Below are 27,435 nucleotides of genomic sequence, written 5' to 3' on the forward strand. Positions count from 1 at the left end.
GTTACGTCTGAGCGCCGTCTCAGATTATTGCAATGTTAGGCTTTTTCCGTAACGTTTAAAAAAAATCTGACACAGCGGTTGCATTAAGAACCAGTGTATCTTTAACCTCTCTGATCTCCCCATCCCGGATCCGGTATCAGGAATACAGACTCAAGCTCATTACCATAACGCAACGTTAACTATTCATGAAAATCGCAAATGAAATGAAATAAATATGCCATCTCTCAAGCTTAGCCTTTTGTAAACAACACTGTCATCTCAGATTTTCAAAATATGCTTCTCAACCATAGGAAAACAATCATTTGTGTAAAAGTAGCTAGCTAGCGTAGCATTTAGCATTAGCATTAGCGTTAGCATCCAGCACGCAACATTTCAACAAAAACATAAAAGCCTTCAAATAAAATCATTCACCTTTGAAGAACTTCTGATGTTTTCAATGAGGATACTCTCAGTTAGATAGCAGATGCTCAGTTTTTCCAAAAAGATTCTTTATGTATTAGAAATAGCTCCGTTTTATACATCACATTTGGCTACCAAAAAAACCCGAAAATTCAGTCCTCAAAACGCGAACTTTTTTCCAAATTAACTCCATAATATCGACTGAAAACATGACAAACGTTGTTTAGAATCAATCCTCAAGGTGTTTTTCACATATCTCTTCAATGATATATCGTTCGTGGAAGCATGGTTTCTCCCCTCAATCAAATGGAAAAGTACAAGCAGCTGGCAATTGCGCACCGAATTCCACGCAGGACACCAGGCGGACGCTTGGAAAATGTAGTCTCTTATGGTCAATCTTCCAATGATATGCCTACAAATACGTCACAATGCTGCTAACACCTTGGGGGAACGACAGAAAGTGTAGGCTCATTCCTTGCGCAATCACAGCCACATAAGGAGACAATGGAAAACAGAGCTTCAGAAATTCTGCTCATTTCCTGGTTGACGCATCATCTTGGTTTCGCCTGTAGAATGAGTTCTGGGGCACTTACAGACAATATCTTTGCAGATTCTGAAACTTCAGAATGTTGTCTTTCAAAAACTGTCAAGAATATGCATAGTCGAGCATCTTTTCGTGACAAAATATCGCGCTTAAAACGGGAACGTTTTTTATCCAAAAATGAAATAGCGCCCCTAGAGATCAAAGAGGTTAATTATATGTAGAACATGTATCTTTAGTCAAAGTTTATGATGAGTATTTCTGTTATCTGGCGTAGCTTTCTATAATTCCTCCGGATATTTTGGAGGAATTTCTGAACATGGCGTCAATGTAAACCGAGATTTGTGGATAAAAAAATGCATATTATCGAACAAAACATAAATGTACTGTGTAACATATCATATGACTGTCATCTGATGAAGATTTTCAAAAGGTTAGTGATTCATTTTATGTCTAATCCTGCTTTTGTGATTTTATCTTTGGCTGGAAAAAATGGCTGCGTTTTTCCTTTGATTTGGTGGTGGTCTAACATAAATATATGTTGTGTTTTCGCTGTAAAACATTTTAAAAATCTGACATGATGGGTAGATGAACAAGATGTTTGTCTTTCATTTGAGGTATTGGACTTGTTGATGTGTGAAAGTTAAATATTTCTAAAGAATATTTTTGAATTTCCCGCGCCACCTTTTCAGCTGAACGGGGGGTGGAGTTCCCTGAGGGGAACTTGCCATAACAGGTTTTAACTTGGGAAATAGTGCTTTTTGTAAATTAACTTTATGACAAAAACATATGCACAAACGTTTGTCTCTACATTAATAACTAACATATTCCTCTCAATTGTAAATTTTTTGCTTGACTCGTTATGACGTTATAAAAACTTACATCTGGTTCCACCGTAATGTTTTGTCAGCCATCTTTGTTGAAGAACGCCACAAGGCAAAGGTGGCTTGTGTCAAAATTCATCATTGGAACCAATCGATATGATTGGTCATATTAAAACCTTGGGACCCAAATGCATAATGAGTGCTCTAAACTCCTGCTTCTGGTGGTCTGGAGCAATGAAGCCGTGACACTGTATGTTGTAACTTTAATGTGTTACAGAGTTAATGTTTAAGTTATTCTTTGAGCTGTATCTAAAGATATTTCTTTTGATTTATTTGCATATGTAATTGTATTGGGTTGTGTTGAATTACGCTTTTTGACTGCAAGTCCCAGAATGCCTTGCGAGAGGAATGAGTGATAACGCGCCAATTATGTGCAGGTGCGGGTGATTGTGGCTGACTTTCCAACAGCATCTTACCTGCATTGCTCTGTACCGAAACAATTGTTGTTAAATGTAACGTAAACAAGTATTCTTACTAAAATAAGCTTTCGTATCAAAACCGACGTCCCGAGTCATTACTAAGAAGTTAGTTAATCTAAAAGTTGGTGCCGAAACCCGGGATATGAGCTGCGACGAAGAAGTGGCTGAAATGGCTGAGGAGGAACGTCGGCATGAAGCAGAAAGAATGAGACGAAAGCGGGGTACCATTCGAGGCGCAACAACGCGGATTTTGAATCAGATTGACGTGGAAATATCCCAGTCAAATCCGGATACCGATCACTTGAGTACATTGTTGGAATTGCTATCCGCTAAGGAGGACAGTTTGTTTGAGCTCGATCGTGAAATTGAACAGTTAACGCAAAACTACCTCTAACTTCCCTTAATCACTTTGCCATACCCTAGTTTAGCTGAAAGGACGCACGCCCCTGCTCTCTGGTTGCTGGCCAATAGCATACTGTGCTCCTCTTTAAAAGGCTGTGTGTGTTTTGTGGGGTTTCATTTCTGCTGAGGTCGTGATGGAGGGAGTCACAGTACGAGTCGGCCTTCTTGGACTGCTGCTGGCCTGCGTTACCACAGCAATGGCCAATAAGGTACAGTAGGGTCACACACAGGATGCAGGGTCACAAGGGGGAGGGCACTCTGTCAGGGATTATATTGTGTTATGTTGTGTTGATTAGCATGCATGTGATTGACTGTGTGTTTTTGTGGGGTTACATCAGTTCAGATGTCTCTTTTGACTACAGTTTTGGATGTGCAGAGAGCACAAGGTTGGAGAGCTCAAGATCCCCTCAAGTTTTAGGGGTTAGATTGAGCTATACTGTGATAGACTTAGACAAGTCTACGGTTGTCCTTGTTGCTGTTTCCCTAAACCGTCCTATCAGCCCAAAACAGATAGAGTGCACCATGTCTCCTAGGTAGACAAACAGCAACATGTTATCATATCACGTCTGGGGTGAAAGACCGACTGGTCAACACCTTTTTCTCTTTCGAGAGTGCATGAATCTAGAATGCAGTCAAACAAACATGTAGGTGTAACCAGTCCGAGCCCAATCAGGTTTCAGATATACTAATCTTCAGTTCTACTGGTTATTATTTAGTCGTAAATGGTGCAATTGCTTATGTGTGTGTGGGTCTCGCGCGTGTGTGTGACTTGAGTGTGTGTGTGTGTGTGTACAGAGGCAGTCTTGTTTTCTGGGCAAGTCATGCCACAGCATGCCACAGTATTATGGAGGGTTATCATTGCTAATTTTAAAATGCAACTCTTAAACGCTAAATTGCATTAATCATTTTTGCATCCCAATCATTAAATGTAATTTGGAATGGTTATTGATAAATGCAATGCTTAAATGCTAAATTGGAATTCCAATGTAGTATTTAAGCATTTAATTTTTAGAAATTGCACTGCTAACACTGTGTGAAAAAAAAGTCTACATCTGTATTCAAATGTTGTCTGACAGTAAACAGTGCTGATGGTGTTTCCTGACCCTTTATAGAACAGGGACTGGGACATCTACAGCTTTCACATCAACTCCACAGTGACCAGTCGCTATGCGACCACTATTATCACCAGTCGTGTGGCCAATCGGATGGACCAGTCACAGGAAATAGAATTCCATGTCAAAATTCCCAAGATGGCCTTCATCAGTAAATTCAAAATGTGGGTCTACATGAATGTATCCCTATTGAGCCTGAGCAGATATCTCTACTGTCTTACATATAGCTTACACAAATGTTTGCATATAAACTCTCTCTTCCTCAGGACCATTGAGGGGCAGACGTATGATGGGGTTGTGAAACAGAAGGAGGAGGCTCAGCAGCAATACACTCAGGCAGTGTCTCGTGGCCAAAGCGCTGGCATAGTCAGGTGTGTGTGTGGGTGTCTGCAGGTCCGGCCCTAGCCAATAAGGGACATAATTGGCCACTTGTTTGTGGAACTCAGTCATGGTATCAACTTACTGTTGAGCGTTAGAGTAGTAGATGACACAAGGTTCAATTAAAACATTTGGCAGTGCATCAACAGTTTTCCTATTATGTAAGTCACTGACAGTCACTCAATTACCAATAGGGGTCAGTGGTATAGTGGAGGGTAAATGCAAGTAAACACAGTTTACCCACCTTTTGAGAAATGCATTGCAAGTATAGGGAGTGCTACTTTTTTGCTGTGACCGGCAATCCGAGTTTTCCCATCTATCTTTTTACCACTATATCTTGGTATACTACAAAGCAGGATCAATGCGTTAGCCAGCTAATTTGCCTAAATATAATAAAATATTCTCTCCCCATCGTAAAAATGTGTAGAATTGCAGGAAATTCATTTTAAAACAGCAACATCTTCTCTTAACCACACGACAAAATGTTTGCAGACAACTGAAAAATGTTCTCTAAGATCAATGGCAAAAATGCGTAGAATTTAACGAAATTAACTTTAAAACTACAAACTACGTGTTGGTGCGTGCTAGACTGTCTCTATATGTCTCCTCAGTTCTGTGGGGAGGACCCTTGAGGAGTTTAAGACGTCTGTGACTGTGGCCGCGCTCAGTAAGGTGACCTTTGAACTGACGTATGAGGAGCTGCTGAAACGCCGACTGGGCAAGTACGAACTGCTGATCCACGCTCGACCCATGCAGCCTGTCGCTGACTTCAAGGTGAGAGCATTAGCATTATCAAGGCATGTACTCATGTGCATACAGTGCATTCGGGAAGTATTTAGACCATTTCTCTTGTTCCACATTTTGATACATTACGGCCATATTCTAAAATGTATTAAATCATTTTTTCACTCATCAATCTACTACACACAATACCCCATAATGACAAAGTTAAAAAAAAAAAAAATCATAAATTTTTGCAGAAATACCTTATTTACCTAAGTATTCAGACCCTTTACTATGAGACTCAAAATTGAGCTCAGGTACATTCTATTTACATTGATCATCCTTGAGATGTTTTTACAACTTGATTGGAGTCCACCTGTGGTAAATTCAATTGATTGGACATGATTTGGAAAGGCACACACCTGTCTATATAAGTTCCCACAGTTGACAGTATAAGTCAGAGCAAAACCAAGCCATGAGGTCGTAGGAATTGTCCGTAGAGCTCAGAGACAGGATTGTGTCGAGGCACAAATCTGGGGAAGGGTACCAACAAATGTCTTGAGCATTGAAGGTCCCCAAGAACACAATGGCCTCAATCATTCTTAAATGGAAGAGGTTTGGAACCATTAAGACTCTTCCTAGAGCTGGCCTCCCCGCCAAACTGAGCAATTGGGAAGAAGGGCCTTGGTCAGGGAGGTGACCAAGAACCCGATGGTCACGCTGATGGAATTCCTCTGTGGAGATGGGAGAACATTCCAGAAGGAGAAGTATCTCTGCAGCACTCCACCAATCAGGCCATTGTGGTAGAGTTGCCAGTCGGAAGCCACTCCACAGTAAAAGGCACATGACAGCCCACTTGGAGTTTGCCAAAAGGCACCTAAAGGACTCAGACCATGAGAAACAAGATTTTCTGGTCTGAAACCAAGATTACACTATTTGGCTGAATGCCAAGCATCACATCTGGAGGAAACCTGACACTATCTTTATGGTGAAGAATAGTGGTGGCACATCATGCTGTGGGGATGTTTTTCAGCATCAGGGACTGGGAGACTAGTCAGGATCAATGGAAAGATGAATGGTGCAAAGTACAGAGATCCTTGATGAAAACCTGCTCCAGAGCGCTCAGGACCTTAGGTTCACATTCCAACAGGACAACGACCCTAAGCACACAGCCAAGACAACGCAGGAGTGATTTTGGAACAAGTCTCTGAATGTCCTTGCCAGTGGCCCAGCCAGAGCCCGGACTAGAACCCGATCTAACATCTCTGGAGAGACCTGAAAATAGCTGTTCAGCAATGCTCCCCATCCAACCTGACAGAGCTTGAAAGGATCTACAGAGAAGAATGGGAGAAACTCCCCAAATACAGGTGTGCCAAGCCCCATACCCAACAAGATTCGAGGCTGTAATACCTGCCAAAGGTGCTTCAACAAAGGACTGAGTAAAGGGTCTGAATACTTATGTAAATGTGATATTTCCATTTTTGGATATTTGTCATTATGGGGTAATGTGTGTCTATGGATAAAAATATTAATATATATATATATATATATATATACTGTATATATAATCAATTTTAAAATAAGGCTGCAATGTAACAAAATGTGGAAAAAGTCAAGGTGCCTGAATACTTTCTGAGTGCACCGCACAGTAATACTCATCCTAGTGAAATCAGGTGGATAGTACTCATAAGGGTTGATGTGATGTTTTCCTTCTCTTCCTTATGGCCAGATTGACGTATACATCAATGAGCGACCAGGCGTTAACTTCCTGGAGATTAAAGGAGGGCTGAGCACCAAAGAGCTGGCTAATGCCATCACCAAAACACACGCTTCTAGTGAGGTAGTCCACAACAGAGTAATGTAGAGCGAACCAAAATAACATGTGAAATCAAATCAAGTTTTATCGGTCACATACAGGTGTTTAGCAGATGTTATTGTGGGTGTAGCGAAATGCTTGTGTTTCTCGCTCTGACAGTGCAGTAATATCTGACAAGTAACATCTAACAATTTTGCAACAAATACCCAATACACACAAATCTATGTAAAGGAATGGAATAAAGAATATATAAATATATGGACGAGCAATGTCAGAGAGGGATAGACTTAGATACAGTGAAATAGCATAGAATACAGTATATACAGTACATATGAGATGAGTAATGCAAGATATGTAAACATTATTGTAGTGCATTATAAAAGAGACTAGTGTTACATTTTTTAAAGTGGCCAGTGATTTCAAGTCTGTGTAAATAGGCAACAGACTCTCTGTGCTAGTGATGGAAAATTAACAGCTTTGAAATAGAAGTTGTTTTTCAGTCCCTCGGTCCCAGCATTGATGCACCTATACTGACCTCGCCTTCTGGATGATAGTGGGGTGAACAGGTAGTGGCTCGGATGGTTGATGTCCTTGATGATCTTTTTGGCCTTCCTGTGGCATCGGGTGCTGTAGGTGTCCTGGAGGGCAGGTAGTTTGCCCCCGGTGATGTGTTGTGCAGAACACACCACCCTTTGGAGAGCCTTGGGTTGCAGGCGGTGCATTTGCCGTACCAGGCGATGATACAACCCGACAGGATGCTCTCAATTGTGCATCTGTAGAAGTTTGTGAGTGTTTTAAGTGACAAGCCACATTTCTTCAGCCTCCTCAGGTTGAAGAGGCGCTATTGCGCCTTCTTCACCACACTGTCTGTGTGGATGGACCATTTCAGTTTGTCAGTGATGTGTACGCCGAGGAACTTGAAACTTTCCACATTCTCCACTACGGTCCTGTCAATGTGGATAGGGGGTGCTACCTCTGCTGTTTCCTGAAGTCCACGATCATCCCCTTAGTTTTTTGGACGTTGAGTGAGAGGTTATTTTCCTGGCACCACGCACCCAGAGCCCTCACCTCCTACCTGTAGGCCGTCTCGTTGTTGTTGGTAATCAAGCCCACTACTGTTGTGTCGTCTGCAAACTTGATGATTGAGTTGGAGGCGTGCTTGGCCACACAGTCATGGGTGAGGGGGCTGAGCACACACCCTTGTGGGGCCCCAGTGTTGAGGATCAGCGAAGTGGAGGTGTTGTTTCCTATACGTCAGGACGTTTAGGACCCAATTGCACAGGGCGGGATTCAGACCCAGGGCCTCAAGCTTAATGATGAGCTTGGAGGGTACTATGATGTTGAATACTGAGCTATAGTCAGTGAAAAGCATTCTTACATAGGTATTCCTCTTATCTATATTGGATAGGGCAGTGTGCAGTGTGTTGCCGATCATGTATCGTCTGTGGATCTATTGTGGCGGTAAGCAAATTGAAGTGGGTCTAGGGTGGCAGGTAAGGTAGAGGTGATGTGATCCTTCACTAGTCTCTCAAAGCACTTCACGATGACAGAAGTGAGTGCTACGGGGCAATAGTTCAGTTACCTTTGCATTCTTGGGTAAAGGAAAAATGGTGGCCACCTTGAAGCATGTGGGGACATCAGACTGGGACAGAGAGAGATTGAATACAGTATGTCTGTAAACACACCAGCCAGCTGGTCTGCGCATGCTCTGGTCTGCGCATGTCCAGTCAATACATAACATATATCACATGAAGATGAACCAAGGGGATTGACACCTTCAAATGTATTCAATTCAAAACATCGTACAATTTGGTGGCATAATTTCAAACCCTATTCTTCGCACCCATGTCATTGTCACATATCTGTGCATGTTAATTCTAAAATGTATGATCTCATGCTGAGCCAAGCTAAATTAGGCTGTATTTTTAAAAGCAGAAGCCTAAACTACCACCATCTCCGCAGGCCTGGGTACATTTCTACCCAAGCAAGGAGCAGCAGAGTCAGTGTGACAGCTGTGGAGAACAGGGCCTGAACGGAGACCTGGTCATTGTTTATGACGTCCACAGGAACACATCCATGGGAGAGCTCAAGGTACACTTATCTCACTCTAATCGTGTCATTCATTTCTTTATTTCTACCCTGTCATTTAATCACTATCTCTGATTCTCTATTCAGGAGTCAAAAGGGTATTTTGTCCATCACTTTGCTCCCAGTGACCTACCACGCATACCAAAGAATGTAGTGTTCATCATCGATCGGAGTGGCTCCATGCATGGCAGGAAAATGAAGCAGGTTTGTTTGTGTGTTTGAATGTGTTGCCTGCTGTAATGACGCTAAAGGCTTAACGATTGAGAATTGTACACATTTTTCTATTTAATGCATGTAACAATTAATTTTGATTGGTTGATTGGTTAATTTTGATTGGATGCACTGTCAGACCCGGCAGGCCTTGTTGAAGATCCTGGTAGACCTGGTGGAGGACGACCACTTTGGCCTGATCACCTTCGACTACACTGTGTCTGCCTGGAAGAACGAGCTGCTGCCGGCCAACCAGGAAAACCTGGAGGCTGCCAAGAGCTTTGCACGACACATTCAAGACAGAGGAGGTACAATTTATTATTTACTTACTTAATCCTCTTCCCTATTTTCAAAAGTTTCCAAAACCAACAGTACAATTACAGTGTATCATAATTTTGTAAGACACAGGCAGCCCAATTCATATTTCCTAATGTGTAAACAGCGATAACCACATGGTATCCCATCATTTAACTTCTGATTTATACCATCTCCATATGTAGATTTGGTTTAGATCAGATTTGGTTCAACTGAAGTGTTTTCTGTTTTGCACATGACCTGCTGTTACCATGACAACAACCCAAAGATTTTTAAAGGTGGTGTGACAAGTAATGGACAGTCAGAAAAAAACATTGGATATAGAAAGAAAATCAGATTTGGATTATTGGGGTGGCTGTGTAAACAAATCCAAAGTGCACAAAAATCTGTAGATTCTATTTGATTAGATAGATTGAAATTGTGCCTTAAACATCATAGCATAGTTGAAAGATATGTGTTGCGTAGAAACACGAAGTGGGTGGCCAGCAGAGATAGATGGGATGGGCTGAGGGAAGCTGAGGGTTGGTACGTGGAATTGGAGACAAGTGGGAGTGGAGCTGCTGTGTGAGAGAGAATGATGGTCAAAAGATAAAGGGGAAAAAAGTCAAAATAAAACAATAAAAGCATATTTGAATGACACTAAGTGGCAGTGTTTTTACAACTAATGCCAGATTCCCTGAGGCTGAGGCTGTGCAGGTGTTTGTACACATGCATATACCCACACTCTCATTCAAATAAACACATACAAGAACACACACATACAGTACATGCAATAGTGCCAGACATGCACACAAACATATAATGCTGTTATGATTTCAGTTGTCCTTTGTTTTAAATGTATTTATTTATTTTTTGAATTGTTTGTTGTTTTCTTCTGTCTTTTCCTTTTTTCATTCTCTTGGTTGTTGGTGCATTGGGGGGTTCATGGGGGTGGGTAATGGAATTAATTGTTGTTTTCTTCTTCTGAGGGGGCTTGAATGGTTGAGGAACTTGGAGGGTTCATGTTTCACAAGATTGTGATCATTTTTTATTTGAATTTCATTTATTATTTTACCAGGTAAGTTGACTGAGAACACGTTCTCATTTGCAGCAACGACCTGGGGAATAGTTATAGGGGAGAGGAGGGGGATGAATGAGCCAATTGTAAACTGGGGATTATTAGGTGACCCTGATGGTTTGAGGGCCAGAATGGGAATTTAGCCAGGACACCAGGGTTAACACCCCTACTCTTACAATAAGTGCTATGGGATCTTTAATGACCTCAGAGAGTCAGGACACCAGTTTAACGTCCCATCCGAAAGACGGCACCTTACACAGGGTAGTGTCCCCAATCACTGCCATGGGGCATTGGGATATTTTTTTAGACCAGAGGAAAGAGTGCCTCCTACTGGCCCTCCAACACCATCTGGTTTCCCATTCAGGAACTGACCAGTACCAACCCTGCTTAGCTTCAGAAGCAAGCCATCAGTGGTATGCAGGGTGGTATGCTGCTGGCAATCATGAAAAAGGAAACTATGACATATATTTTATATCACTATCATGCACACGCACCCTCACACATAAGGATGGCTCTGTTGCAGAAAGACTGAGACATGTTTGATAGTGTCTTGATGCTGTATTGTTTGTCCTTCATGTTCTAATACTTTAATGTCACCCCTTCCTTGTGTTTTTTGTAATAAATAATAAAAAATAAATACAAATAAACAAATAAAATAAGTGCACAAAAGGGTAAAATAATGGGAGCTATGAACAATAGCCTAGTTAGTGACAATAGGAGCTAATACATAGATGTGTGGTCCTCTCTCTTCTCTTCTTAGCCACCGACATCAATGCTGCTGTGTTGGAGGGCACAGCCATGCTAAACCGAAACCCACGAGAGGGCTCAGCCTCCCTCCTTATACTACTCACTGATGGAGACCCAACCACAGGTACACACACACACACACACACACCCCACCACACCACAAACACAAAAACCAATCTCACTTTCCTCAGGTGAGACCAACCTGGAAAAGATCCACAAGAATGTAAAGGAAGCCATTGGTAAGAAATTCCCACTCTACTGTCTCGGTTTTGGAATGGATGTCAACTTTGAGTTCCTGGAAAAGATGGCACTGGAGAACAGCGGTGTGGGACGCAGAATATATGAGGATTCTGATGCTGCTCTGCAGCTGCAGGTAAGGGAACACCCACTGTGAAGCAGTGCATTCACACAAAAGTCTCTGCACTACAATGGATTTTAATGATTTAAATCATAAAACACCAATGATCAAAAATGGTCCCAATTAAGCTTAATTAGCTGGAATATAAAAGGCCTGAACTAACCTTTAAAGGGCAATAAGATCATATCTCATCTAAGGAGGCTTTACTGTTGAGTCCTGATTTCCTAAATGTAGATTATGCGAGAGGAAACCAGGAGGAGCAAGGGACGTGACTAATGGCCTCTGTACATTTTAGTCATTTAGCAGACACTTATCCAGAGTGACTTACAGAACCAATTAGGGTTAAGTGCCTTGCTCAAGGGCACATCGACACATTTTTCATATAGTCGGTTCTGAACCATCAACTTTTCGGTTATTGGCCCAACACTCTTAACCTCTAGATTACCTGTAATGTATGATTAACAGGGCTTTTATGAAGAGGTGGCCACACCCCTATTGACGGACGTGCAGATGGTGTATGTGGGTGGAGCTAACCTGACCCAGACCAACTTCAGCCAGTACTACAACGGCTCTGAGATCGTGGTGTCTGGCCAGATCACCGACAACAACATAGAGACATTCACTGCAGAGGTCATAGCCATATCGGTGAGGTCACCTCTACTCTGCTACCTTCACAAGTTCATAGGTCAAATCACTCCATACTGTTCTGTATCTTCTTTTGATTTTGAAGGCAATAAAAAAAATATATAAAAAAATTATCACTCCATATGATTACTTTGGAGAGAGTTCAGCAAAATATCAAAATATACAATCAAGTCAATGTTTAGTATTGTAATGTGAGGATGCCTTGATTATTTCAGAAAAGCAATAGGGTGATGTACTCTGAGACAATATCAACGGACGAGCCCATTGAAGCCAGACCTGATAGCCACATCCAGAGGCTGTGGGCCTACCTCACTGTGAAGCAGCTACTGGACAAAGAGTGAGTCTGCTTTGCATGGCATTTTGTCTGTTATTGGGTGTATTTGCACCTGTGTCTATGCAGGTCTCCATCCTAGTTGTTCTTATATTATTTTAAAAGATACTGATCTAATTAGTATTTATTCATCTTCCTCTGAAAAATGCAGTCCAAATGATGTCACTACCAAAACACACACATTAAAAGACTGTAGAATGAATGTGCCTTAACATTCACCCCTACAATTAAAATCAGGAAATGGGATTGCAACCCTCTCCATCATGGCCACATAGTGAGTAGTCTGTCTGCCAACATTTTAAGAATATTTGTGAACAAGTTAGTAAATCTTCATGTATTTCTAAGAAGTGCCAATACCGAACATATAATATTTTAAATGTATAAAGTTTGGTTTTGGGATTCAAATATGTTTTTGGGGATGTACATCTGTCCAAAGGATATGCCAGCCATGGGGATTCATTAAAGTCCAAAGTAAGTCTATTGACACTGTTTTTCTTTTCATTGATTGAAAAAAACATCTGATGTGATGATCTACATTAAAAACATAGATATATACTGTACATATCGACTGTACTAGTCGCGCTGCTAAGACTCTCGACCATTGCTATTCAAACTTCCGGGAATGCTTACAAGGCCCTCACCCACCCAAATTTCGACAAATCTGACCAAGACTCCATCTTGCTCCTCCCGTCCTATAGACAGAAACTCAAACAGGAAGTACCCATGCTTCGAACTATTCAATGCTGGTCTGACCAATCGGAATCCACGCTTCAGGATTGAATTGATCACGTGGACTGGGATATGTACCGGGTAGCTTGCGAAAATAATCTACACACATACACGGATACGGTGACTGAGTTTATAAGGAAGTGTATAGGAGACTTAGTACCTACTGTGACTATTAAAACCTACCCTAACCTGAAACAGTGGATAGATGGTAGCATTCGTGCAAAACTGAAAGTGCGAACCACCACATTTAACTATGGCAAGGTGACTGGTAATGTGGCAGAATATAAACAGTGTAGTTATTCACTCTGCAAGAAAATCGATCAGGCTAAATGTCAGTATAGAGATAAAGTGGAGTCGCAATTCAACGGCTCAGACACGAGACGTACAATATGTAGCAGGGACTACAGACAATCACGGACTACAAAAGGAAAACCAGCCACGTGGCCGAGACCGACGTCTTGCTTCCGGACAGGCTAAGCACATTCTTCACATGCTTTTAGGATAACACCGTGCCACCAACCGAGCCCGCTACCAAGGACTGTGGGCTCTCCTTTTCCGTGGCCGACATGAGTAAAACATTTAAAATGTGTTACCCCTCACAAGTCTGCCGGCCCAGACAGTATCCCTAGCCACGTACTCAGAGCATGCGCAGACCAGCTGGCTGGTGTGTTTATGGGCATATTCAATCTCTACCTATCCCAGTCTGCTATCCCCACATGCTTCAGGATGGCCACCATTGTTCCTGTACTCAAGAAATCAAAGGTAACTGAACTAAATGACTGTCGCCCCGTAGCATTCACTTCTGTCATCATGAGGTGCTTTGAGAGACTATTCAAGGATCATATCACCTCTACCTTACTTGCCACCCTAGACCCACTTCAATTTGCTTACCGCCCCCAATAGATCCACAGATTATGAAATCGCCATCACTCTGCACACTGCCCTATCCCATCTGGACAAGAGAAATACCTATGTAGGAATGCTGTTCATTGACTACAGCTCAGCATTCAACACCATAGTACCCTCCAAGCTCATCATTAAGCTTGAGGACATGGGTCTGAACCCTGCCCTGTGCAACTGGGTCCTGGACTTCCTGACAGGCCACCCCCAGGTGGTGAAGGTAGGACACATCACCTCCGCTCCTCTGATCGTCAACACTGGGGCCCCACAAGGGTGCATGCTCAGCCCCCTCCTGTACTCCTTGTTCACCTATGACTGCGTGGCCAAGCAAGCCTCCAACTCATTCATCAAGTTTGCATATGACACAACAGTAGTAGGCTTGATTACCAACGATGACGATAGGAGGCGAGGGCTCTGGGAGTGTGGTGCCTGGAAAACAACCTCTCACTCAACGTAAAAAAAAACAATGGAGAGGATTGTGGACTTCAGGAAACAGCAGAGGGTGCACCACCCTATCTACATCGAAGAGACCGCAGTGGAGAAGGTGGAAAGCTTAAGTTCCTTGGCATACACATCACTGACAAACTGAAAAGGACCACCCACACAGACAGTGTGATTAAGAAGGTGCAACAGAGCCTCTTCAACCTCAGGAGGCTGAAGAAATGTGGCTTGTCACCTAAAACACTCACAAGCTTCTATCGCCGCCTGGTATGGCAACTGCACCGCCTGCAACCGCAAGGCTCTCATTACCGGCAGCAAACTACCTGCTCTCCAGGACACCTACAGCACCCGACGTCACAGGAAGGCCAAAAAGATCATCAAGGACATCAACCACCCGAGCCACTGCCTGTTTACCCCGCTGTCATCCAGATGGTGAGGTCAGTACAGGTGCATCAAAGCTGGGACCGAGAGATAGAATCTGTTTTTCAATCTCAAGGCCATCAGACTTGCACATTAAAGGCCATCACTAGCACATTAAAGGCTGCTGCCTATAGGCATAGACTAGAAATCACTGGCCACTTTAATAAATAGCGCACTAGTCACTTTCATATGTATATACTGTATTCTATACTATTCTACTGTATCTCATTCACTTAATGTTTACATATCTTGCATTACTCCTATTATGTACATACTCTATTCTATACTATTCCACTGTATCTTAGTCCTTTACACTCTGACATCGCTCGTCCATATGTATATAGTCATAATGAATTCCTGCTTAGATTTGTGTGTATTGGGTATATGTTGTGTAATTTGTTAGATATTAATTGTTACATTTTACTGCACTGTTGGAGCTAGAAGCTCGAACATTTCGCTACATCCGCAATAACATCTGCTGATCACGTGTATGTGACCAATAAATTCGATTAAATTTAATAATTTCTGTTTTGGAGTATTTGTAGTTATTGAAGGACAGGGACATCCATTAAGTGCCAACATGCTGAAAAGTACACAAAAAAGACAGAGAGGATAAAAACTGCCCCTGTGATATATCAAAAATATTTGAAAAAAGAAAGGGGAAAAAATGCTAAAAGAAAGGAAGAAGGAAATGAACATTTAAAATATTTACCTGAGAGGGAGAGGATGTATACAAGGGCAAGATGGAGGTCAAGTCAAAGACAACACAGGGCAGGAGTGAAAAGGCAAAAAGTCAGACAAAAATACTAACATTAATGTATTTAATTGATTGTGGTAATAATATACAGTATGTCAATCACATATGCCAAGGTTCATGGAAGTTGTTCTGGCTCGTGGTGGCCCAATGCTCTATTAAGACGCTTTAGCCGGTGTTTCCTTTATTTTGGCAGTTACCTGTATATGAAAGGTCACAACCGAAACAAACAAAGATATCAAAAGTGAATTTAAACATATAGCAACATAATTAATTACACGCATAAATAATTACGTGCATAAATAATTCCATCAATCAGTACTGAATTAGAGGGTGATGCCTCTGGAATTTGTACACTGAGTAGGTGAAATGATGGAGATTGTACTCCTTTTACAGCGACGTGAGAGAGACAGTTCCTCAACTTAGGGTTCTTTAATGTTGATTGGAGATTTTAACAAGCTTTTCAATTTTGTGCCATGTAACTCAGCTGTGGTTATCCAATTAACTGTCCAGTTATCCATGCACGATGTTGAAAATGTAGCTAACAATGTTAGATAACTAGCATTTAAACAAGATACTTAATTCTGTAATAATGACCAAAATATTCATAAACTATTGACAAATTAGTTTGTTAAACAGTGGAAAAACATATACCTTACCTACAGTTCTGGTATTCACGCACAGTGATGAATAAATTAGTCAGAAAGGAAAAACAAAGATTTGTGTTCACAGCAGTAGGTAGCGAGTGTAAAGCCTCTGGTGAGATGAGTCAGGCGCAGGACAGCAGATATGAGTAATGAAAGAAATTTTACTCAAATAAATCACAATACACGTCGCATAAATACAAGGCCACAAATACGGACCGTAATACAATAAAATATTACACAAACAAACATGGGGGAACAGAGTGTTAATTAAATAATGAACAAGTAATTGGGGGATTGAAACCAGGTGTGTAAAACAAAGACAAAACAAATGGAAAATGAAAAGTGGATAGGCGATGACTAGAAGGCCGGTGACGTCGACCGCCGAACGCCGCCCGAACAAGGAGAGGGACCGACTTTGGCGGAAGTCGTGACAGCGAGCTGCACTTGGTAATGAACTAAACACTCTGCCAGCCACGGTTACCAGGTCAAGCTAAAATGTCTAGCCCAATGACTACACAACCCTGCCCACAAGGCCTGAAAACTAGGGCCAAAATGTTGTTTTTTTGCAGCAAGAGGGGAGTTGCCACATTTAGCTAATAAACCCTTTTTTATAATGTTATTGAGCGAACTAAGAAGGAATCTCAACTTAACTTCTAACCTAAGAATCAAAATGTGGTTTTCCATCAAAATAATTATTATTCCGAGCTATTGTGACTAAAGGAATTTGAATATGTAGCAATAGAAAATATAATTTGCCCTTTTTAAACTTAAAAAAATGTATGTTAGGCTATTTTCTGGCAGTCGTGATGTTATGTGCCAGATGTTAAGACTACAAACTGTTATAAATGGCTTATTTGCGAGATTGACATTTCAATTGGCATCTGGGTTTATGATTTGTAATTCAACTTTGTCATGGTTGGGTTAGCTAGATGCAGGTAACCTATAGCTCCTGATGGGCCTACATCTAATTTCAGAGAGCCTACAGTAGCCTAGGCAATATGTTAGATGAACGATTTAGCAGCTTGCTTAGTTCAAATTGACAGACTAATTTATTCAACATGAACAGCGAGGCAATTTCGAGGTAAGTGCTTCCGTTGCCCAACAGCCTGCTGGAATAGGCTACTGAGGATGGGGTTGTAGTTTCAATCACTGAATCAAATATTAAAATATGGATACGAACTGAATAGGCATGTGCTTGTCAACAGCCAGTATTGTTTTTTACCTGTAGCCTAATCTGACTGACTGTTGCCTTCAATCTAATGCATTCTAACATCAGCTGATCGGCAATTGCGACAGAATTGTGACTATGATCACAATTGATAACTTCCAATTTTATTAACTAAACATGTCCATAAATAATTGAATAATAACACAAGGCTACAACAATAATAAACTGAAGTTATAGGCTATTTGTTAAATCCGTTTGTCAGCTCCAGATAGGCTACACAAGTGGCACAAATTGATTTGCAATGACTCCAGTGATATCATAATTTCAACATATTTATTGTTTTAAATGGTAGCCTTCATAGGCATAGCAAATAACAGGCTAATTAATGGCCAACAGATGCAAATGTATCATTCTCCACATTTAAAAAAAAAACTCTGTTTATTAAGTTTTACACACACACAGAGACAAGACAACACAAAGCAATATAAATAATATACTCAACTAGTGAAAAAAAAATAGCTTTAAAGATACCATACTTTAGACAAGTTAAACACACCAGGCAGAAGACTACAAAGGTTAAAGGGCAATCTATAGTACAGGGACAGAGCAAACACCTCACCATTGTTCCTGTAAACAGTCAAGGGATAAGGGTGGAGAAATGCAACCACTCACAGAGGGTCATGGCCACAGACCGACCATCCACTGGACCAAAAATAAAGTTTACAAAGTTTTAAAATAAAAAACAAATAGAATGATTATTCATGTAGGTGTGACCAAAATGTAAAAATAACTGGGAAAAACAAGCTCACACTTCAGTCTCTGCCCGGGCAAGATGAACAAGGCATCCGTGGGTCACAATCAATAAGCACATGGACCTTAATACCCCCCCAGCAAAAACACAGAGAGAAGCTCCTCCAACCCTTAAGTCACAGGGGGGTCAAATACAGACTTATTTTAGTTTTAATTGAAATGCCATCAGAGGATGGACTGTTTAAAGTAAGACCGGAATGGAGCCCAAGCCTCAGTAAACAGTTTGGGGTTCCCACATGAATTGAATTGACTTTTTTCTAGTTTCAGAGAGCAGAACACATCTCTCACCCAATATTTATAAGATGGGGGAGCTGCCATCTTCCAGTTCTGTAGTATTAGCCGTCTAGCTAAAAGAGTTGTATAAGCAACAGTGTCCGACTGGATTCTTGATAGGGGGGTATCCATGGGCAGTACTCCAAAAAGGGCTGTAAGGGGAGACGGATCTATAACAGTGTCATATATATCAGAAAAACATTTAAATATTAATTCCCAGAAACCTGACAGTTTATGACAGCCCCAAAACATATGCAACAGTATGGCTGGTTCCACTTTACATCTGACACAGGTAGGATCAACATCAGAGAATATTCTTCCAAGTTTGGCCCCCGACCAGTGGATACGGTGAACCACCTTGAATTGAATGAGGCTGAGTCTAGTGCTAGAAGAGGACGAGTACACCCTGTGCAGCACAGATTCCCAGGCGTCTTCCCCAAGTTCCTCCCCCAAATCCTTTTCCCATCGAGTCTTTAAAGGCACCAAAGAAGGGTTCTGTAAGTCATGAATGATTGCATATACATGGGCAACACATTCATATTCTCCACAATTTAAGGTTAGTTTCATTGTGGGCTTTTACCCATAACCAGTGCTTAATTTTAGACGGATCCTGTCTCCGTTTTGGACTGTTTTGTTCTGAAACCTATTTTTCTGGATCCGATGCCTGAAAAATAATTTTGACTTTTTACAATGTAAAACTTATAATAAAAATGTTACAAACAAAGAGACAAAGATCAATCGAGTTACCACCTGGACTGGACACAGATAGACAAACGTATATTTTTGAGAAGATTAGGGTGTTTTAGAGGCTATGGACAGAAACAGGCTCTCCGAATATAGATTCCCTTGTTCATGCGTGGTTCGGATGGACCAGTCATCAGCATTGCTGCTACTATTTTTTTTATCCTGCTGCTCAGCCACTTTACCCCTGATTGTATGCATATAACCTCATCATTCACTATCATTATTGATATCGTTTGTGTACATACTGTATTTAATTTATGTTGACACTATTTCTGATACTACGCAAGTAACCATTTGGCTGTACCATTTACACCTTCTGTTGAGACCCATCCACTTAGCAAGACTTAGCAAAATATTGATATATAAAATGAATATTGATATGTGTGGTCGTAAAATGACTTTGTAACATACCACAACAATGTTATGTGTAACGAATCTCTTCTTCGTCTGAGGAGGAGTAGGAAGGATCCGACCAATATGCAGCGTGGTTAGTGTCCCTGTTAATTTATTAGAACTGAACACAAAATAAAATAACAAAGTGAATGAAAGAAACAAAACAGTCCTGTCAGGTGAAACAACACACTAAACAGAAAATAACTACCCACAAATCCTAGTGGGAAAACAGGCTGCCTAAGTATGGTTCTCAATCAGAGACAACGATCGACAGCTGCCTCTGATTGGGAACCATACCAGGCCAAACACAGAAATAGCAAACCTAGAACAAAAACATAGAATGCCCACACCAACTCACGCCCTGACCAAACTAAAACAGAGACATAAAACTTTTACTCAAGTAGTATTTTACTGGGTAACTTTTACTCAAGTAGTATTTTTCTGGGTAACTTTTACTTCACTCATTTTCTATTAAGCTATCTTTTACAAGTATGACAATTGAATACTTTTTCCACCAACAGATGTGGCTGGGTGTTATAGTATTTCTTTCACACGACCCATCAATTTAGACAAGTGTGTCAGGGGAGGCATCATAAAACATTTATATCTGGACACATAAATAATTACCCACTACACCATGAGGCCTAGAATCTTTTTATGTTTTATATATAGCCTAGATGTAGATGTAGCCCAATAAGCAGGCAGTCTACAGGAGGGAACACTGAAAATCTGTCAGTAAACAAACAGCATGCTGACAACAGGCCTTTAGCAGTACTTAAAATGCAATAGCGGGAAAACACAGGTTGGAAAGCAAATGGCTCCTGCTGAAAAGAGAAGACTCTTAGCAGTAGGCAACCAAAATATTTTAATAACTTCCAAATATTGTTTAACGAAGAGCTTTTTGCCATCACAAAGGAGTGTGAAACTGGAAATCATTTTTAGGACTAATTTCCTCCTCATATTGTAGCCTACAATATGGGAAAGGGAGGATACCTAATCAGTTGTAAAACTGAAGGCATTCAATTGAAATATGTTTTCCGCATTTAACCCAACCCCTCTGCCATAATTGACATCTACGGCGCCCAGGGAACAGTGGGTTAACTGCTTTGCTCAGGGGCAGAACAACAGATTTTTACCTTGTCAGCTCAAGGATTCAATCCAGGAACCTTTTGGTTACTGGCCCAATGCTCCAACCAATAGGCTACCCGCTGCCCCTCAATGTCTCCAAACACCTAGACCTAGGCTATTGATGGATTCATGAAATGGCTGTTTTTATTGATCTCAGTTTGTCAGTGTCAAAGTAGCCTGTCATTGCGTTTATTTGTGTGGTATTAAATAATATTATGCCAAAGCTTCCAGTTGTGTAAAATTATGTTGAATTGCATGAAATGCATTTATAAAAGGCCACATTATTCCCAGACACTAGGCTACTAAAAATTTTCCCCATGTGTGCTACTTCTGTAAGTGCCTATACTCTACTGCTCTATGGCCCTACATAAGGCTGTATTGAGACAATTACTTATCAATGACCCAAGACCAGATCAGGTAATCCCTACCATTGTGTTGCTGAATTGTCATAATGCTGCAGCAAATGTACATTATCCCAGGGGCGTTGGCAGACACAATGTAAGTGACTTAAGGGGCCTTTTGGACCTAGACTTGGCGCTCTGGTATCGCTTGCCGTGCAGTAGCAGAGAGAACAGTCTATGTCTTGGGTGACTGGAGTCCTTGACCATTTTTGGGGCCATCCTCTGACACCACCTAGTATATAGGTCCTGGACTTCAGAACGCTTGGCCTCAGTTATGTACTGGGCCATATACACTACCCTCTGTTGCGCCTTATGGTTAGATGCCAAGCAGTTGCCATACCAGGTAGTGACGCAACCGGTCAGGATGCTGTCGATGGTGCAGCTGTAGAACGTTTTGAAGATCTGGGGACCCATGCCAAATCTTTTCAGTCTCCTGAGGGGAAAAGGTGTTGTAGTGCCCTCTTCACAACTGTCTTGGTGTGTTTGGGCTATGATGTGGACACCAAGGAACTTGAATCTCTCAACCCGCTCCACTTCAGCACCCATCAATGTTCCTGTAGTCCACGATCAGCTCCTTTGTCTTGCTCACATTGAGGGAGATGTTGATGTTCTGGTACCACACTGCCAGTTCTCTGACCTCCTCCCTATAGGTCGTCTCATCGTTGTCGGTGATCAGGCCTACCACTGTTGTGTCGTCAGCAAACTTAATGATGGTGTTGTAGTCGTGCTTAGCCAAGCAGTTGTTGGTGAACAGGGAGTACAGGAGGGGACTAAGCACGCACCCCTGAGGGGCCCTTGTGTTGAGGATCAGCGTTTCAGATGTTATTGCCTATCCTTACTACCTGGGGGCGGCCCATCAGGAAGTCCAGGATCCAGTTGCAGAGGGAGGTGTTTAGTCCCAGGGTCCTTAGCTTAGTGGTGTGCTTTGTGGGTACTATGGTGTTGAATTCTGAGCTGTAGTCAATGAACAGCATTCTTACGTAGGTGTTCCTTTTGTAGAGGTGGGAAAGGGTAGTGTGGAGTGCGACTGAGATTGCCTCATCTGTGGATCTGTTAGGGCGGTATGGGAATTGGAGTGGGTGTCGGGTTTCTGGCATGATGGTGTTGATGTGAGCCATGACCAGCCTTTCAAAACACTTCATGGCTACCAACGTGAGTGCTATGGTGCAGTAATTATTTAGGCAATTTGGCTTCTCTTTCTGGGGCACAGGGACTATGGTGGTCTGTTTGAAATGTGTAGGTATTACAGACACGGTCAGGGAGAGGTTGAAAATGTCAATGAAGACACTTGCCCTTTGGTCCGCGGATGCTTTGAGTACACGTCCTAGTAATCCATCTGGCCCCGCGGCTTTGTGAATGTTGACCTATATAAAGGTCTTGCTCTCATCGGCTAAGGAGAGAGTGATCACACAGTCATCTGGAACAGCTGGTGCTCTCATGCATGCTATAATGTTGCTTGCCTCAAAGCGAGCATAAAAGGCATTTAGCTTGTCTGGTAGGCTCTCTAAGCTTTACATGAATGTGGTTCTGAATATTAACAAGTTGAGGAGACTAAATTACTTGTTATGTTAGATTGTAAACTGTCATGGTCAAACCATATAGATTCAATGGTTGTAAAGATGGGGAGAGGTCAGGCCATAATAAAGAGATGTTCTGCTTTTTTGACACCACACTCCACAAAGCAAGTCCTGCATGCTCTAGTTAAGTCATATCTTGATCCCACCATGTTGTCAAGTGCTGCTAAAAAAGTTAAGCTGCAGCTGGCCCAGAACAGAGCAGCACATCTTGCTCTTCATTGTAATCAGAGGGCTGACATAAATACTATGCATGCCAGTCTCTCTTCGCTAAGAGTTAAGGAGAGACTGACTGCATCACTTCTTCTTTTTATAAGAAAGATTGTGTTGGAAATTCAAAATTGTTTGCATTGTCAACATACGCACAGCTCTGACACACACACACTTCTCCCACCAGGCATGCCTTTGGGGTCTTTTCATAGTTCCCAATTCCAGATCAAATTCAAGAACGTGTACAGTAATATATAGAGCCATTATTACATGGAACTCCTTTCTATCTCCTATTACTCAAATGAACAAAAGACCTGTTTTCAAAAACAGTTAAAGCAACACCTCATGACACACAGCCTCTCCCCTATTTGATTTAGATACTTTGTGTATATGTATTGATATGTAGGCTGTGTGCTATTATTTAAATGTATGTAGTTCTGTTCTTGTCTATAAATGTTCTGTATTATGTCATGTTTCATGTTCTGTGTGTAGTAGCTCGGCTTTCGCAACAGCTAATGGGGATCCTAATAAAATTCCAAAACATACATGGCAAACTCAATCTGCCTTTCTCTCACTGGACACCTCCGATCTCCAGCCCTATGATCACTCCCACAACTAACACGCACAACTTTCTCCACCGATACCACACATTCCTTTGTCTCATGCAGTCCTGCACACTTCTCACATCTAGGCATTTCCCTCCTACACACTGCTGCAATATGCCTGTAAACTTGACACCTAAAACGCCGTAATAGTTTCTGAACAAAAGCTCTCACTGGATAACGAACGCTTCCTACCTTGACCTTATCTAGTATCCACTCTGCATCAAAACTCAGCATGACAGATAATGTCTTCTACGTTTCCCCTCGCTCTCCACCGGATCTACTTCTCACCAAACAGTGGGCGTCACAGACACTGGGAATCCTCCATTTCAACTGATCCCCCTCAACACCTAATGCCACAACCTGTTATCAGTCTATTCAACGGCACCCTGCTCTGGAGAGCAAAAGCATGTCACAATTCTTGTCCCTAATCTTGTAATCCTGAGCGCCCTCTCCCTCTTGGCGGAGGAAATACAATAAATCATTTACGAGTCCACTACGAGTTAATTTCACCAACTCAGCAATCCCCAACCTCTCCACCACCCAGGAGCATACAGATCATATTAAATTACTAGAAAGGCTATGTCATAAACCCTCAAAAATCCACAATGTGGTGTAAATGGAAGCCATGTTGGTTAGGAAGAAATCCAAACCAGTCTAATTGGAATTAATGGCAGTAGAGGTGTCACACCCTGACCTTACAGCTTTTATGTCTCTATTTTGGTTTCGTCAGGGTGTGATTTTGGTGGGCATTCTATGTCCCTTTTTCTATGATTTGTATTTCTGTGTGTTTGGCCGGGTGTGGTTCTCAATCAGAGGCAGCTGTCTATTGTTGTCTCTGATTGAAAACCATACTTAGGTAGCCTTTTTCCCACCTGTATTTGTGGGTAGTTGTCCGTTGCCTGTGAGCACTACGTTGGCTTCACGTTTTCGTTTTGATGTTTATTGTTTTGTTGGCGACATCTTATAATAAAGGAGTATGTACGCTCACCATGCTGTGCTTTGGTCCGTTGTTTCCACCTTGTTTCCACGATCGTGACAAGAGGCATAATCCTACTTTTACTTATGCAGGAAAATATAAGTAAGGAATGTGATATCAGAAATTGTGTAATATAGTTGTTGTTAACCTAAAATATTGTAATGTAATTATAAATAGTTTATATAGGTTTTATACAAATGTTCTGTATTAATAGCCTCTACAGTATTCACACTCCATAACTTTTTCCACATTTAGTTGCGTTACAGCCTAAATTTAATTGATAAAATGTAGATTTTTTTCAATGGCCTACACACAATACCCCATAATGTCAAAGTGGAATTATGTTTTTCTTTATGTTTACAAATGAATATAAATAAAAAGCTGGAATGTCTTGTGTCAATAAGTATTCAACCCCTTGGTTATGGCAAGCTTAAATAAGTTCAGAAGTAAAAATGTGCTTAACAAATCATATAATAATTTGCATGGACTGTGCAATAATAGTATTTAACATGATTTTTGAATGTCAACCTCATCTCTGCACCCCACACATACGATTATTTTTAAGGTCCCTCAGTCAAGCAGTCAATTTCAAACACAGATTCAACCACAGGAGGTTTTGTTGCTTTGGGGAGGGTTGTGTGTTTTTTCCCGGGTTTACATTTGCTTTTCTGCTAGTATTTTCCCTTTAAACAATGGCTTGACGTACTTTTGATGTTACCCTAATAAAGTTTAGAAATGTTTGTGAAGGTGTGGTATTGTGTGGCTGTTATTAAGCTTTAGCTAATGCAGACCTATGATATGAAGGAAGTGCGCCCCAGCGATTCAACTGACTCTGACAATTGAACTTGAGGTAAGGAAGACTGTTTCAGACCTACCAGAGTTACTTCTATAATATAACAATATAATGCTTATCTTTATACAAAATATTCTGACCGAACGATAACAAATTACCCTCCTTCTGTATGTCTATAACTGTTTGGCAGACGTAGTAGCCGTCTGACATGAAGAAATGCACGTTGGTGTAATAACATGCCACACATACAGCTCTGGAAAAAAACGAAGAAACCACTGTAAAATGATCCGTTTCTCTGGTTTTACTATTTATAGATACGTGTTTGGGTAAAATGTACATTTTGTTTCATTCTTTAAACTACTGACAACATTTCTCCCAAATTCCAAATAAAAATATTGTAATTTAGAGCATTTACTAGCAGAAAGTTACAACTGGTCAAAATTACAAAAAATATGTCAGACCTTGAATAATGCAAAGAAAATAAGTTCATATTAATAAAAAAAAAACACACTTAGGAAGAGTTCAGAAATCAATATTTGGTGGAATAACCCTGATTTTCAATCCCAGCTTTCATACGTCTTGGCATGCTCTCCGTCTTTCACATTGATGTTGGGTGACTTGATGCCACTCCTGGCGCAAAAAAATGAAGCAGCTCGGCTTTGTTTGATGGTTTGTGACCATCTGTCTTCCTCTTGATCACATTCCAGAGGTTTACAATGGGGTTCAGGTCTGGAGATTGGCCTGGCCATGACAGGGTCTTGATCTGGTGGTCTTCCATCCACACCTTGATTGACCTGGCTATGTGGCATGGAGCATTGTCCTGCTGGAAAAACCAAACCTCAGATTTGGGGAACATTGACAGAGCAGAAGGAAGCAAGTTTTCTTCCAGGACAACCTTGTACGTGGCTTGATTCATGTGTCCTTCACAAAGACAAATCTACCTGATTCCAGCCTTGCTGAAGTACCCGCAGATCATCACTGATCCTCCACCAAATTTCACAGTGGGTGCAAGACTCTGTGGCTTGTAGGCCTCTCCAGGTCTTTCACCCAGTGAAATTTGGTGATTAATTTATTGTTTTAGGAAAGGAGTCTAAAAAACAATAAAATAATAACCTATGAAGTTTCCCATGTGCTTCACATTGAAACACCAGGAATAGTGTTTTTGTAATTTGGTATAGGCTGTTTTTAAGGACAGGTAAATGTGGCTCATTTCGCCAATAACCCTTGTTTGTTGATGGCGCTGGCTGCGCCAGATCAGATCTGAATGTTTGTTGATGGCGCTGGCTGCGCCAGGTCAGATCTAAATGTTTGTTGATGGCGCTGGCTGCGCCAGGTCAGATCTAAATGTTTGTTGATGGCGCTGGCTGCGCCAAGTCAGATCTGAATGTTTGTTGATGGCGCTGGCTGCGCCAAGTCAGATCTGAATGTTTGTTGATGGCGCTGGCTGCGCCAGGTCAGATCTAAATGTTTGTTGATGGCGCTGGCTGCGCCAGGTCAGATCTGAATGTTTGTTGATGGCGCTGGCTGCGCCAGGTCAGATCTGAATGTTTGTTGATGGCGCTGGCTGCGCCAAGTCAGATCTAAATGTTTGTTGATGGCGCTGGCTGCGCCAGGTCAGATCTAAATGTTTGTTGATGGCGCTGGCTGCGCCAAGTCAGATCTGAATGTTTGTTGATGGCGCTGGCTGCGCCAGGTCAGATCTAAATGTTTGTTGATGGCGCTGGCTGCGCCAGGTCAGATCTGAATGTCCAACACCAACATTTCCTAAATGAAACTAAAACGGCATATTGTTTTTATGAAGATTTTAGAATATTCGCATGAAAATCTGAGGACAATTGGATGGAAACCTAGCTAGTGAGCTAGTCCAGCATCACTTTGGTTATGCCTGTGCATCATGGCACAAAATATATGGAAGTGGAGGTGTTCTAGACAATTATGCCTGTACCGTACATTGGCTGATATGGCGATCAGGATTGCAGGTAAATAAAAAGTGTTAGGAAATGTGATAGTTTTTTATTCCATAATTGTCATGACTTCCGCCGAA

General features: G+C 41.5%; 1 protein-coding gene across 6 annotated transcripts in view; it reads left to right on the plus strand.

Moving 5' to 3' along the window:
- The first annotated feature begins 2,546 nt into the window (after positions 1-2,546).
- Positions 2,547-27,435, plus strand: part of LOC110528433 (inter-alpha-trypsin inhibitor heavy chain H3) — a 36,866-nt gene continuing 11,977 nt past the window's right edge. For all 6 annotated transcript variants that reach the window (XM_021610488.3, XM_021610490.3, XM_021610489.3 and 3 more), the window contains exons 1-12: positions 2,547-2,854; positions 3,758-3,921; positions 4,024-4,128; positions 4,747-4,909; positions 6,588-6,698; positions 8,637-8,765; positions 8,850-8,966; positions 9,112-9,280; positions 11,105-11,215; positions 11,283-11,464; positions 11,915-12,094; positions 12,310-12,431. In XM_021610488.3, coding sequence (XP_021466163.3) covers positions 2,780-2,854; positions 3,758-3,921; positions 4,024-4,128; positions 4,747-4,909; positions 6,588-6,698; positions 8,637-8,765; positions 8,850-8,966; positions 9,112-9,280; positions 11,105-11,215; positions 11,283-11,464; positions 11,915-12,094; positions 12,310-12,431 — 1,628 coding nt within the window. In that variant the 5' untranslated portion in view covers positions 2,547-2,779. The remainder of the gene's footprint in view (positions 2,855-3,757; positions 3,922-4,023; positions 4,129-4,746; positions 4,910-6,587; positions 6,699-8,636; positions 8,766-8,849; positions 8,967-9,111; positions 9,281-11,104; positions 11,216-11,282; positions 11,465-11,914; positions 12,095-12,309; positions 12,432-27,435) is intronic.

Source organism: Oncorhynchus mykiss, chromosome 7 (genome assembly GCF_057628025.1).
Source record: "Oncorhynchus mykiss isolate SJ-2025 chromosome 7, ASM5762802v1, whole genome shotgun sequence".
Classification (NCBI taxonomy): domain Eukaryota; kingdom Metazoa; phylum Chordata; class Actinopteri; order Salmoniformes; family Salmonidae; genus Oncorhynchus; species Oncorhynchus mykiss.